The 15,407-nt window shown below is 44.4% G+C and overlaps 1 protein-coding gene across 4 annotated transcripts in view; it reads right to left on the bottom strand.

Annotated features, from left to right (window-relative positions):
• LOC126260016 (ETS-like protein pointed) overlaps positions 1 to 15,407 on the bottom strand; it is an 840,855-nt gene that overhangs the window by 631,687 nt on the left and 193,761 nt on the right. The window contains exons 1-2 of one of the 4 annotated variants that reach the window (XM_049957181.1): positions 680 to 744; positions 477 to 596 (exon numbers count right to left, since the gene is read on the bottom strand). The exons of 2 other annotated variants lie outside the window; for them this stretch is intronic. In XM_049957181.1, the coding sequence (XP_049813138.1) occupies positions 477 to 512 (36 nt within the window). In that variant the 5' untranslated portion in view covers positions 513 to 596; positions 680 to 744. Of the gene's footprint in view, positions 1 to 476; positions 745 to 15,407 lie in introns of those variants that run through there. One more of the 4 variants, XM_049957180.1, reaches the window with a different exon arrangement.

Raw genomic sequence — 15,407 nt, 5'->3', positions numbered from 1 at the left:
GCAATGCTGGATATTCCAGGTTCTCGCTTTCGCTTTCTGAGAATCTATGTCGTTACTAGATGGAGTCTTCACCAGATTGTGATGCTCATTAGAACAGCCACGAAACGTAAGATAAATTCGATCTTCTGCCTCTGTTCATCTACGTCTATGTTTTACATGACAGGGCATTTGGAAATCAATACTGTGTGCGTGTGTGCGCGCGCGCGTGCGCGTGTGTGTGCGTGTGCGCGCGCGCTTCTAGAGGGAAGTTAGATCAGAGGAAAGGAGGCGTGTATCCGCATCATACAACGAGCTCGTTAGCTAAACGTAGAACTAGACGCAACTCAAAATAAATAATTTTTTGAGAAACCTTATAAACTATAACGTTTACTATCCATTATATAACGAAGACTTAACGGCTCCTAGTGAGTAAGAAATCACGTAATTTCTTTTACTGAAATTTATGGTAAAAGTGATCCGTTGTTGTGTGTACTCACCCAAAAACCAGCGACCTCGTCGGCAAAACTCAACATTTTTCAGTCTGTTAAACTCTAATAGACAGACGTTCAATTAGTGGTTCCAGAATAGACACTCAAACGATGCGCCTTCCCTGTTTACTGAAAGAAATTTCACTTGGTGATGATGTTATAGTAAAGCGCACGCGATTCCCGAAGGTACAAAGGGGAAAAGTAGTACACACCACGCAGTTACCAGCGTGTAGTATTTGCAGGCACACACAGAAATTTGACACCAGTTTCTTTCTAAAGCTTGCCGACGACTGAACTTCATAACGCAATGAACAAAGTGCAATGAAGTAATGTTATCTGTGCGCATATCTGTTGGTGGGCTCATGATAACTCACGATTAGTGTGCCTTATCTGAGTAGATATCTGCAACCACGTTTTATAATGTCGTAACATCTTGACACCAAAGGAACTGTTTTGTGATGAGAACATTACGTTTGCAGTTATTTTGGATTATGTGAAATGTTTCGTGCGCTGTTTTATGCTTACTTGGGAAAAAATATTGATCCAGAAATTCAAATTATGCGTAATCATATGTGAATACAGGAATGATTCCAATGAGCGAGGCGGCGCAGTGTATAGCCAATGGACAGTGGTAGAAAGGAGGAACAACTACGGTTAAGGCTGATTTGCAGTACGAAGTAGTTCGCGACGACACTGTTGTATATGACATTCTCAGACTTTTTGCTGCGTCAGTTCAGGAAAATACTTCGAGCTTTATACGGTTACTTCCATCGTCTTCGTCAGGGAGCAACTAAGTAATCCGTACGGCTTCCGACCGTTGTGCAGAACATCAACGACATATTAAAAATCGAAAACTAGAGAAACTTGCAGTTGAACACAGCCTCACAAACAAACAAAAAATATTGTTTGACAAAACAAAATTATTGACTCAGGGTACTACATAATGGAATTCTATAATTAGAGAGATTATAAAAATACGAATACGCGAGACGAACTTCAACGGTAACAGTGGATGTAATCCTAGCAATGCATGGAAGCGAGCTCTCGATGCAGAGAAGAGGCAGAGCTATTCGTCGCAATGTTTACGCCACTACGGGAGCGGGGCGCTACCAGTGCAGACGTTGACACCAACTGCGACAGCACTACGTAATTATCGATCTATCAGAAGCCGTCTATGGGCTATATAAGGCCACCACAGCAGCAGTTTAGATAGTCAGTTGCTCCTGATGAAGACGATGGACCTAATCGTCGATAGCTCGAGGGTTTACCTTGAACTGACAACAGCAAGAAGTCCGAGAATGTTTTAGACAAGCCTAATTACTGTTGGAAGCCCTCTAATTTTACGTTCGTGGTCTTTTCGCAGGACGTCTGAAAGAGAAAATAATATATTGGTCGGCTCTTCTACGACCGTTAGCTCTCGGAATTTGAACAACAAACCACATCGTGATACACAACGCCTGTCCTGCACTCTGAACTGGGGTTGCACGAGAATCTCCGTGAAGCTTTCGCTTTAACTAAACGAAACTACGACGAACAGCGCGGCTTTTCATCGGATCTTCTATATTTTCTCTTTCAATCCTACATGGTAAGGGTCTCAGGTTGAGGAGCAATATTCAAGCCCTGGCCGAACCATATCTTTGTAAGATACCGCCTTCACGGGTATTCACTTCCAGAGAATTCTTCCAATGACTCTCAATCTACGAATAGTTTTAAGTGGTCGTTCCACTTTAAATCGCTCCACACGCTTAATTCCAGATATTTAATGGATGTGACTGATTCCAGTGGTTGTTCGGATATCGTCTAATCTTACAATAATAGGTCTTTCCGCCTATATAAACAAAATACATTTTGTTGATATGGAGGATAAACTGACAATCTCAACACAAAGCGCCCGTCCTCTGCAGATCTTTCTGCATTTCGCAATAGTTTACTAGTGTGACCATATCTCTATGTACTTGGAGCTTTCGACATTATATACTTGCATAGTTCTTAAAATGTTGAATTGCGTAATGAGAAATGCCATCATATTCGGTACTTCCAGAAATTAGATACCCTGTTGTTGTTTTAGTGTTTTATAGAAGAAACCTATTAATCCGCCCTTGGTTTTAGAGACAAATGGACACACAGATTCATTTCTATGTGGAATCACCAACGTAAGACATAAAAATGACGAACGCCAGTGTGTTTACTTAATAGAAACGAGGAAACTATAAAAGTGAAAGAAATGAGCTAACAGCAAAAAGTGGCCATCATGCAAGAAGATAACTGATATTTCGATAATGGGTTGGAACCACGCATAGTAACTCCGGCGGCAGCATCGATTCGAGAATCAATTACTGCACGCGCGCGGGATGGGCGAGACCTCTGCCGGCTGCGTCCAATCCATAAAACTGAGTACCTATTCTACCAACGTCCTAGCACGGCAAACTTCTAGCCTTATCAGTAAAACTTTACGTTTCCCTATACTGCTAATGTAAACAAGAACTGATATTATTCGAAAGCATCGAAGTACAAATCTCGATTCAGTGTAGCTTTGACTTTTGATTCTTTATTTCACTCAAATATTAAGTTTAACTAGGACCTAAGTCTGAGGTCTGTCTCGAAAACACTAGGTACCGACGGAATGTTGCAACACAACATCTAAACCATACAGTGAAAGGAGACAACTGATTTACCGTCGCGTAAAAGTAGGCCTTACCGAAGAAATGGGAAGCAACACAGCTACAGGGCTTTCAATAACTGTCTTTGGATTTCAAAAAAGTTTAACCCAGTGTAGTGTCGCACGTCAAATTCAGGCCGGTGACGGTTCAAAAGTGACGGTTAATGTAGCAGAGTAAATAATTAATGCCTGCCCGCCAATAAACGCGTTTTCAGTTATATCTGCGAGAGCAGTATATCGCATAATTTCCCTCGCGCGTCACACGACGCCGAGAGTGCGTGGATTCTGGACGCGACCGTGCATCGTCACTGGAGCTCCGAAGGCGAACGGAAGAAACATTTCAAAGATAACACCCAACACAGTTCGTAACTTCGGGATCACAGGAAAGGACTCCGACGACTCGGACTTAGCTCTGGGGCAGGCGCTGGCGAGTGAAGAAACGCAAGCCCAGACGCAGAGCTATAAGAGTCGACGTGGCGTAACGCCCTGCTACGAACAGTTACCGGAGGAGGCGGTTACAAAAAGCGGACTGCGAGGCCATTCCGCCGCCTTCTGCCTGTCGGCACCAGCCAGCCGAGCTGCATTCTGCGCTGCCAGCTAAAGACAGACAATAGATGTACCACGTGCCAGATGCAGTTCCTGAGATCCATGACTATTCCGTGCAGTTCGAGGATGGCTAGTAGTCTTAGTACGATCAGTAATGGATTTTTTTTTTTTCAATCTATGACATCTCTTGAGGCAGTTCGAAGTTATACATGAAAATTATCCTTTTCTTCGCATATACGCATCCTTCCGTTATTTCATCCCAAGACAACATTTTAAAAATAAGATTCATCTGCTCAAGGCTATGGACTCGCTTCACTGCACGACTCCAAAGGCTCCCACTAGATGAGCGGATGCTTGAGCGGTGGCGCCCAACTCGAAGATAGTCTGTGTGAATACTGGATGAGGAAATGTTTGAATCGCAAGGATTTCGCCACCAGAGGAACTAACAGTTCCTGCTCACCATTCTTCGCTTGAAACCCCATGTCGGACATCGCATCTCTCCGCGGCATATCTGGGTATCTATTTAATTGTATGGCTAGGACCCCCCGTCTTCCAGTGATATCAGGTGACGGAAGCGAAACTGAATCCAACTGGGGTAAAAAGAAATTTGTGGTACAACTCAATTAAAGGAAGTGGCACGTTGATAAGACACCTTCAGAAGCACCAAGGAATCGTGAATTTAGTAATGGAAGGAAGCGTGGGAGGGGGGAGAGACCAAGGTTTCAGTACAGTAAGAAGGTTCAAATGGGTGTAGACTGCATTAGTCATCCAGAGATGGCTTTTATGAGATAGACTGGAGTGCAGAGGTGAATGAAAAGTGTCTTTCGAATGAAGACCACAACAGCATTACGATGGTAGGCGGTGTGATTTGCAGAACAAATTACACAGTTGAGTTCCAAATGTCTACAAGAAACGTAAATTCTTCCTGTGTTACGTTTGTTGCGCACACATGGTTTGGCATATTTCTGCAATTACCAGTAGGTTCTTATGAAGTTGCAATCTGAAAGTAGGTTAGGTGGGAGTAAAGCCCCGTGTAGGGTTAAAACCTACACCAAGTTTTTGAACTGACTGCCATCGATTCAGGAGTTGACCACCAGGTGTCAGGTTTGTCTTACTGCAACTTACTGTTCCATGAAAGTTAGTCCCAGCAGGTCGCCCCGAAGGTGAGAAAAATTAGGTGACACTGGTTTTTACGACTTACATTTAACTTTTCTGAAGTTTTACTTGAAAACTGTATGACGTAGGGTCTGAAAAGAAGAATCGACGATTTACTCGTTGACACTACTGCATTTACGGTTCACTTTCGCGTGGAAATAATTGTTCCAGTTGCTCCTCAAAATCAAGAATAGCACACTTCTCAGAAAATAGTGAAATGGGGAAATCCACGCAGGTATTTTGGGGGTATATCCCTGCAGCTCCAATGCAACAACAATTCTTCAATGATAATCCCCACCCAAGACGACAGCACGCACTGAGTAAGATTACCTGTCTTGAAGATGTAATTCCGCTGTCTAAAAAAAAAAATTAGTGGAAACTTTTTGACAAAGCTTTGAAATCTGTGTTTCTAACGTCGACACCCAATAATCAACGAATGGAAGAAGAATGCACGATATGAGAAAAGAAAAGGTTTCTAACTGAGAAGGAATGACGTGCCAATGAAAGAAAAGAGTGTGGCATAGAAACAAAACGACGTAAGCTGTTTTTTATTATATCAATGCCAATAAAACACAAAACAGATCGAACAGCCAGCTAATTATTCTTCAGCGTCAGTTTCATACTTCTCACATTATGGCAGCAGCTCAGATATAGACAAGGACTTATTATTTGGCGAAGAAGTATTCGAATACGAAGAAAAAAAGAAGAAGAATCGGGGGCTTCAAGGAAGACTCAGAGGACCTAGCAAAGTACACTATTTACTAGGTACCTAGATAGCTTAACTTCAGTAACTGAACTCTTTTCAGGTTGCCCTACTAATCGTCCTTTCGTGACGAAGACAGTGTCTTTTTTGCAAGTATTTTTAAGCATGAATTTACGAGACATTTCAGTTCAAACCCTTCAAATAGCCCTTTGTGACATTGTGTTGTGGCCATGTTTAGCTCAAATGAGGAAAAGACTCGCACTGCGGGACTTTAACCCGCAATAGCTGTTTTAACTAAATTGTAAATTTCTCTGTAATTAATAATTAGATAGAGCTGTAATTTGTATGTGTTATAGGAAACAGCCCAACCAATGACTTCAATTTGAAATCACAGGAAAAAATCTACCCTTCGTTGCTACAACGATAGAAAAATTGAATACTGCGTGGCTATATCCCCTACTACCATAAAAAAAGGTTTTGTGATAACATTTGCGACTGCCAATTACCCCTAAAATATTTTTTATCTGTTGCGGTCTCGTATCTTAATAGTGGTCCAATCTTCTAGTAATGAATGTCCCACAAAGCCTGACTAACTAGTAGTTAAGCTAGAAGACCGCAATAAATATAAATTGTTTTAAGCCTGTTTTACATTTGCAAATTACACTACTGGCCATTGAAATTGCTACACCACGAAGATGACAGGAAGAAGATGCTGTGATATGCAAATGATTAGCTTTTCAGAGCATTCACACAAGGTTGGCGCCGGTGGCGGCACCTACAACGTGCTGACATGAGGAAAGTTTCCAACCGATTTCTCATACACAAACAGCAGTTGACCGGCGTTGCCTGGTGAAACGTTGTTGTGATGCCTCGTGTAAGGAGGAGAAATGCCTACCACCACGTTTCCGACTTTGATAGAGGTCGGACTGTAGCCTATTGCGATTGCGGTTTATCGTATCGCGACATTGCTGCTCGCGTTGGTCGAGATCCAATGACTGTTAGCAGAATATGGAATCGGTGGGTTCAGGAGGGTAATACGGAACGCCATGCTGGATCCCAACGGCCTCGTATCACCAGCAGTCGAGATGACTGGCATCTTATCCGCATGGCTGTAACGGATCGTGCAGCCTGCAGCCATGTCTCGATCCCTGAGTCAACAGATGGGGACGTTTGCAAGACAACAACAATCTGCACGAACAGTTCGACGACGTTTGCAGCAGCATGGACTAGCAGCTCGGAGACCATGGCTGCAGTTACCATTGACGCTGCATCACAGACAGGAGTGCCTGCGATGGTGTACTCAACGACGAACCTGGGTGCACGAATGGCAAAACGTCATTTTTTCGGATGAATCCAGGTTCTGTTTACAGCACCATGATGGTCGCATCCGTGTTTGGCGAAAACTGCGGTGAACGTACATTGGAAGCGTGTATTCGTCATCGTCATACTGGCGCATCACCCGGCGTGATGGTATGGGGTGCCATTGGTTACACGTCTGTCACCTCTTGGTCCCATTGACGGCACTTTGAACAGTGGACGTTACATTTCAGATGTGTTACGACCCGTGGCTCTACCCTTCATTCGATCCCTGCGAAACCCTACATTTCAGCAGGGTAATGCACGACCGCATGTTGCAGGTCCTGTACGGGTCTTTCTGGATACAAAAAATGTTCGACTGCTGCCCTGGCCAGCACATTCTCCAGATCTCTCACCAATTGAAAACGTCTTGTCAATGGTGGCCGAGCAACTAGCTCGTCACAATACGCCAGTCACTACTCTTGATGAACTGTGCTATCGTGTTGAAGGTGCATGGGCAGCTGTAGCTGTACACGCCATCCAAGCTCTGACGCAATGCCCAGGCGTATCAAGGCCGTTATTACGGCCAGAGGTGGTTGTTCTGGGTACTGATTTCTCAGGATCTATGCACCCAAATTGCGTGGAAATGTAATCGCATGTCAGTTCTAGTATGTTTGTCCAACGAATACCCGTTTATCATTTGCTTTTCTTCTTGGTGTAGCAGTTTTAATGGCCAGTAGTTTATGTTGCCAAACGTCCTTTATTTTCAGATTTCAGTCAAATAAGAAATCGTTGACGACGCACATGTGTGCTGAAACACGTTTTGGAGGCAAAGGAACAAGAATAATTAACTGTTTTGCATAAACAGGTGTAACCCAATGCTTTAATTTGTCCATAGGTTTGCTAAAATGCGGCCGTGTGATAATTGTACAGGCCGGGAACACGAGGCTATGGGTGCAGCCTTATCGCAGCCGGCGGCGCGCCTTTGCTGGAACAGAGGGCCCTTGTTAACGTCGGCGCGAATGCGTTTCGGTCCGCCCACGCGGGACCACACAGTGGCGACGGCGCGCCAGCTGAGCACCGTCACAGACGCGACCTCATTCTGAAGCCGCCTGGTGGCACCCGTTCGTCACGCTCCTCCACAGACTTAGGCCTTGCAGTCACAAGACACGCCCAGTCAAAATTATATACGGATTATTTGGAGAACTGGACGCCAAAACCGTGAAAATATTTGTTTTCGCTTTCTTCGATTTCTGTGTGTGCAAGCATGTACACCTATTCACATATTCCATAGTCCGTAACCATTCATGTCTTAAATCTACTTCATTCTCCTTTACTTCCGCTCCCATTACAATCAGATTCGTTTTGTCGATATTCATCTTACAACTTCTTTTGAATATCTTACCCATTCCGTTAAACTAATCTTTTAAGTCTTTTGTTGCCCCAGAAAGAATTACGAGGGGTGTTCAATAAGTATTACTATATAGCTTGATTCCAATATATCATATAGTCCCCATTCTTCTGGCTACAAAATCACATTTTTTAACATAATCTACGTTCAATGCGACGGCCTTACGCCATCTTACTGGGAGGGCCTCTACGACGGCATAATACCACTCTACTGCTCGACATCGGTGCCACCGTCTTGCTGAATCAATAACCTCCCTATCATTCACTTACTGCTTCCCGCGGAGAGCATCCTTCATTGAGCCATGCGGATGGAAGTCGGAAGGTGCTGATCGGGGTTTTACGGTGGATGAGGAAGAACAGTCCAGTATTGTTTTGTGAGCTCCTCTCGGCTGCGCAGATTTGTGTGAGGCCTAGCGTTGTCATGGAGAAGGAGAAATTCGTTTGCAATCTTGTGGCGACGAACACGCTGAAGTCATTTCTTCAGTTTCTTGAGGGTAGCACAATACACTTGAGTTCGTTGCACCATGAGAGAGTCAATTAAGCAGAACAGCCACTTCAGACTCGCAAAAGACCGTCGCCATGACTTGACCGGCTCGGGGTGCGGCTTTGAACTTTTTCTTAGGAAGAGAGCAGATATGGCGCTACTTCATATATATTGCCATTTTGTGGTTCAAATGGCTCTGAGCACTATGGGACTTAACATCTCAGGTCATCAGTCCCCAAGAACTTAGAACTACTTAAACCTAACCAACCTAAGGACATCACACACATCCATGCCCGAGGCAGGATTCGAACCTGCGACCGTAGCGGTCGCGCGGTTCCAGATTGAAGCGCCTAGAACCGCTCGGCCACCAACGGCCGGCTTGCCATTTTGTTTCCGTATCGAAGTGATGAAGCCATATTTCATCGCCAGTGACGATCTTCGACAAAAAATTGTCACGATCAACCTCGTAACACGTGAGCAATTCCGCACAGACGTCCTTCGTTGCTCTTGGGTTAGCAGGCGAAAAACCCAGCGGTCACACACCTTTCAGTAACCCAACTTGTGGATGAATGTGTCAGCACTGCCAACAGAGAAGTCCAGTTGTGCAGCGAGATATTTGATTGTGATCCCTCGATCACACCGAATGAGGGAGTCCGCACGTTCCAACACTGCAGGAGTCAGAGCTGTGTGCGCTCGGCGCACGAGAGAGATCGGTCAGGTTTGGGAGACTTGTTGCGATGATGACAGGCGCTTCATCCAAAGACTCACAATGTTTTTGTTCACTGCCAGGTCTCCGTAGACATTCTGCAAGCGCCGATGAATATCTGCGAATGTCTGGTTTTCCGCCAAAAGAAAATAAATGACAGCCCTTTGCTTGGAACACACCTACGTTACAGATGCCATTTTAAACGCTACGTATAGCACCGCCACCTACCACAACTTCATGAATCTACAGGGGCAGAAGCAGGAATATTCCACGATATCCCATGTAAATTCTGTATTTTTCATCTGAAAATGGCCGAGAAAAAAATGTGTTCTATTACGTATTGAGCGTCTCTCTACAATGTCATCGGTAAACTTTAGTTTTTAATTTGTTCTCTTTGAACTTCAATTCTTTTTGTAAATTTCTCCTTTGTTTCCTTTACTGTCTTCTAACTGTACAATTTGAGTACGTTGGGGGACGAGCTCCAAAGCTTAGCATGCCTTATACGCGCGCTGATGTCTTATTCTCACGATGCCTGTGAGAGTTATACGGTTACGAGAGCTGAAATGTTGCTGTCTTCCTATAATACCAGTTCTCCACATTTGCCAAACAGGGTTTCGCGAGAGCACCGTCGCCTTTCTACCAAAGATTACCATTGACGAAAAGTGTGATTTCATCCACATGAGTGCTAAAAGGAGTTCGTTAAACTTCGGTTACACGACAAATCAGTCAAATATAAAGGCCGTAAATTCAACTAAATACCTAGGAATGACAATTACGAACAACTTCAATTGGAAGGAACACACAGAAAATGTTGGGGGAAGGCTAACCAAAGACTGCGTTTTATTGGCAGGACACTTAGAAAATGTAACAGATCTGCTAAGGAGACTTCCTACACTACGCTTGTCCGTCCTCTTTTAGAATACTGCTGCGCGGTGTGGGATCCTTACCAAATAGGACTGACGGAGTACATCGAGAAAGTTCAAAGAAGGGCAGCACGTTCTGTATTATCGCGAAATATGGGAGAGTGTGTCACAGAAATTATACAGGATTTGAGCTGGAGATCATTAAAAGAAAGGCGTTTTTCGTTGCGACGGAATCTTCTCACGAAATTCCAATCACCACCATTCTCCTCCGAATGCGAAAATATTTTGTTGACACCGACCTACGTAGGGAGAAACGATCACCACGATAAAATAAGGGAAATCAGAGCTTGTACGGAAAGATATAGGTGTTCGTTCTTTCCGTGCGCTTTACGAGATTGAAATAAGAGAGAATTGTGAAGGTGGTTCGATGAACACACTGCCAGGCACTTAAATGTGACTTGCAGAGTATCCATGTAGATGTAGATTAGGTTCCCAGAATATCTCACTTCCAATGTAATGTGAACTATATCAACCTCTCCGAATTCGTTCGGTATCTCGTGTAATACCTACTACATATGGGCTCCATATAGTCGAGTACTTCCCTAGTATAGAACGCAATGTAAAGCGTTATACATATAGTGTGCAGCGCTGAAACTACAAATGTCCCGTGTCCTACCTGGTGCACGCTCATAGATGATAGTGCAGTATGACGTGAATTCGACAGAAATCACTATTGTAAGTAACGTATTTGAAATATGTTTAGTGGATTCCTGTCCCAACACCTAGTTTGACATACCGTTCTCGTTTTTAGTGAAGTGCTATATACTTCCATATAGATGAACGAATCCTGTTCCACCTAAGCCTCCTCCAACCGCACTTGAGTCTCCTCGTCGAGTGGAGTAATATGTGGGAACTTCAGATTTCCACCGCTCAATATACAACCAACTCAACACACTAACACAGAAAAGTGTTTAGGACTAATCACTGATAGAAAAATAACATGAAATGCACAAATCCGATAACCACGAACTACCAACAGATCGCACCTGGGTTTTACAGCTTTCTACCATTATCTTGAACTATGAATCCCTCATACTCCCTATGCAAACTCTTGCCAAGATTGCCTGGACCTCCGCCTCATCTAAATTTTATAAATCTTTTGAATTCTAAAAAGACATGCACTCGGCTTCGCCTTCTGCATCCGACTACCTTCACCAACTTGCGTCCTATACCAACTGATCCACTTCCCACAGCCTCCACCTGGAGCACCTTCTAGCCCAATATATGTACTAATCGCAAAACCCAGTCCCGGCACCCAATATCTTACCCACTGTCATCATCCAGGCAGCCTGCTGCGCCACTACATATCCCACTTTCAACACTCCTCAATGCGTTCATTATCCATCCTCTCATGTCGTGACCTCATCCAACACCTACTACCCAACGATGAAATACAGCACGAGATATACCCTTCTCCCTAGCCCTAGTCACAATGCCCCACCTCACACCATTCTCCCAGTTTAATACCTACACGTTAATGACTTTTCGTCGCTACCTATCGTTCCACAGAGCCCCACAGTCAAACGACCATTCCACCGCCACCATAACCCTGATCATATGCTTGCACCACCGTTACACGCTCTCGTCATTCACATTATCATCAGATTACATTTTAACTGTAATATTAAATAATGTAAAAAGTTTCAAAAATAATATGCAATGAGGTGACAAACTCTTGGGATATCAATGTGCACAGGTGACGGTAGTATCTCGTACACAAGGTATAAAGGGTATAAAGGGTAGTGAATTGGCGGAGTTGTCATTTGTACTTAGGTGATTCATGTGAATAGCTTTCCGACGCGATTAAGGGCGCACGACGGGAATCAACAGATTTTGAACGCGGAATCGTAGATGAAACTAGACGCAAGGGAGATCCCATTTCGGAAATCGTTAACGAATTGAATATTCCGAGATACACAGTGTCAAGAGTCTGCCGAGAATACCAAATTTCAGACACTACTTTTCACCATGCACAACGCAGTGGCCGACAGCCTTCACTTAACGACCGAGTGCAGCGGCGTATGCGTGGAGTAGTAAGTGCTAACAGACAGGAAACACTGTATGACGAATGTATCTGTTAAGACAGTGCAGCAAAATTTGGCGTTATGGGCTACGGTAGCAGACGACCGACGCGAATGCCTTTGCTAACAGTACGACAATGTCTGCAGCGCCTCTCCTGGGCTCATGAACATATCAGCTGCAACCGTGGTATCGTCAGATGTATCCCGATTTCAGTTGGTACGAGCTGATGGCAGGATTCGAGTGTGGCTCAGACCTCACGAATCCATGGACCCTAATTGTCAACAAGGCACTGTACAAGCTTGTGTTGGCCCCATGATGATGTGAACTGGGTCCTCTGGTTCAACTGAAATAATAAACTCCAGTTCTATTATGCACAGTTAACAAGATTGACACGAACACGATGTCCTCTTAAGACGCATAACGATGTATCGACGCGCTTCGTAATGAGGCAGGATGTGGAATAACTAATAAAAAATAATTTGGATTTTAGAAACTTTTGAGAATAGAATGGTTCCATTAAACTAAATTGAAAGACTTAACGAAGCACTCAGCAGAGAAACAGATAAAGCGAAGGAAAAGTACGTAGGAGAAATATGCGATGAAATAGAAGAACTACAAAGAGGAGGGTACGACCTCACGTGCCAGGAAACGAAGGAACTGGAACGGAGCGACAGCAAGGGAGTAAGGAACCTCAGAATAGATGACTGCAGACGACAAATGGTTACTGAATCAGGGGAGGGGCTGAAAATATGGGAAGAACACGTAAAGGAACTCTACGTTAAGGAACGTCGTAAGACATCGAAACAGAGGCAGAGGAAGCTATCGACGAAGACGTCAAAGGCCCAAAATACTGACAGCGTAAGTAGAGAAGACGATTAACGACTTGAATAGGAGGGAAGCTACAGCAAAGACGACGACATGCCGGTGGATTTGCTGAAAGAAATCGGAAACGGAGGTTTGAATGCACTGACGCAACTCATCAACACGATCTACGGAACTCAAGAGCGGACTAAGATCTTTTCGGACGTCACAATGGCTGCTCTTGAGAAGAAACAACAAGCCAAGAAATACAGTGATCACAGAGCAATTAGTCTGATTTCACACGTGGCATAGATCATCGTAAGAATACTCGACAAACGGATGGAACACAAAATTGAAAAAGTAATCTATGTTGTTAGATCTGTTACTTGAGAATGGTACAAGGGCCGAAACTACGATCCCAAATGAATTTAATAACAGTCCAGGTGAAAAATGTCATTTATGAAAGACGTTCTGTAGACGCTCTACACAAGCGTGTTCACCACTGTTTCGAAGTGCAGTTGCACCGTGAATCGCGCCTGATCACAGTACAGTCTCCGTCCGTCTCTGCCCCCCCCCCCCTTTCCCACCCGTGTCATTACTTATGACCTGTCGGTTATGTCAACAGCAGCGTATCATTTCGTGTGATGGCCATTCGAGCGCGTTGCGGCAGCGCAGCCGGGCTTCACTTGTTGCGCCGCACGTGATACCAGAGGGCGCGGCCCCGCGCTGCCAGCGTTGCCAACTTCACTGCCCTCGCGCCGCCGCAACCCCTAGGCTGCGGGCGGGCGCGTGCCGTGCCGTGCCGTCTCTCCTCGTCCCGTCTCCTGTCTCCTCGTGTCGCAGCGCGGCGCCCGGTTTTTCCGCTCGACTTCTTATCGCCCGTTGCCGGGCACAGCAGCCGGTTTCACCTTGTCGCCCATCCATCAGGTACACGTGCAGGAATCCGCGGCACGAAGCGGCGCCAACGTTCATTCACAGTTCGCTTTTAAGGCAAGGAATTCAGTCTTTTTTAACGGCGGTATACTGTCGAGCTAAAAGGTTTCTGGAATACCAATGAGGGAGCATATTTATTCGTGCCTGTTGCTGCACATCAAATAGTATGACGTACTTTCGATTCGTAAATGCTCCCAAAGAGAATAAATTGGTCCCGAATAACATGAAACTACACGCTGGTTGTTCCACGGTTCCTACGTCTCATTAACTCTGTTCACGCTGCTTAATACGCATTGTGTTAGGTCAGGTTTGTCCTGTACACTTCGACTCCAGAACAAAATCAGCGACTTAACTCAAATGCAAAACGCGGATAATTCTTTACTGGAAAAACATCACAGATGAGAGACTGTGTTACCAGCCCGAACATACCATAAAGCGAATAAAGTGCAGAATTCACATGAAGGGACAACACTTTGACGACATACTCGATATTCATGCCAACGTGACGCGCGAGTTGAACAACGTCCCAAAGAAGACATTTCTGACAGTTTCACATTGTCTTATGAAAGTTTTGTTCGTTGCACTGGAGTACGTAGTGATTAGGGGCCTATGCAGAGCACCTGTAGCACTAAAACTAAATTCGTAATTTTTCTCTTTTTTAGTACACCCTCGAAACTTTTTGGGCTGATAGGTAAGAAGGAAACGCAAACTGTGAATATTAAATAGAAGAGAAGACTAGGTTCTGAATGATGTATTATAGGAGAACGCTGAGGATCAGATGTGATCAGATGACTAATGACGAGATGGTTGTTGTTGTTGTTGTTGTCATCGTCGTCTTCGTCTTCAGTCCGATGACTAGTTTGATGCAGCTCTCCACGTTACTCTATTCTGCACAAGTTTCTTCATCTCCGAACAACTACTGCAATCTACATCAGTTTGAACATGCTTACTCTATTCATCTCTTGGTGTCCCTCTTCAGTTCTTAACCGGCGCACTTCCCGCTAGAGCTAAATTGCTGACCACCTTGATGTCTCAGAATGTATTCAGTCAACAGATCCCTTCTTTTAGTCAAATCAAGACACCAACTTCTTTTCTCCTCATTCCTATTGAGTACCTTCTTAGAGGTCACATGATCTATTCGTGTAATCTTCGCTGTTCCTCTGGAACAGTAGATTTCAAAAGCTCCTATTCTCTTCTTGTATGAATTTTCTGTCGCCCATGTTTCACTTCCATTCAATGCAACTAAGCCTTGTCGTTTCACGTGTTTGAGTCTCTTCTGTCTTTAACATTTCATCTCTCAAA

This window comes from Schistocerca nitens, chromosome 5 (assembly GCF_023898315.1).
Source record: "Schistocerca nitens isolate TAMUIC-IGC-003100 chromosome 5, iqSchNite1.1, whole genome shotgun sequence".
In the NCBI taxonomy this organism is placed as follows: domain Eukaryota; kingdom Metazoa; phylum Arthropoda; class Insecta; order Orthoptera; family Acrididae; genus Schistocerca; species Schistocerca nitens.
This window is presented reverse-complemented; position numbering and strand designations above follow the sequence as displayed.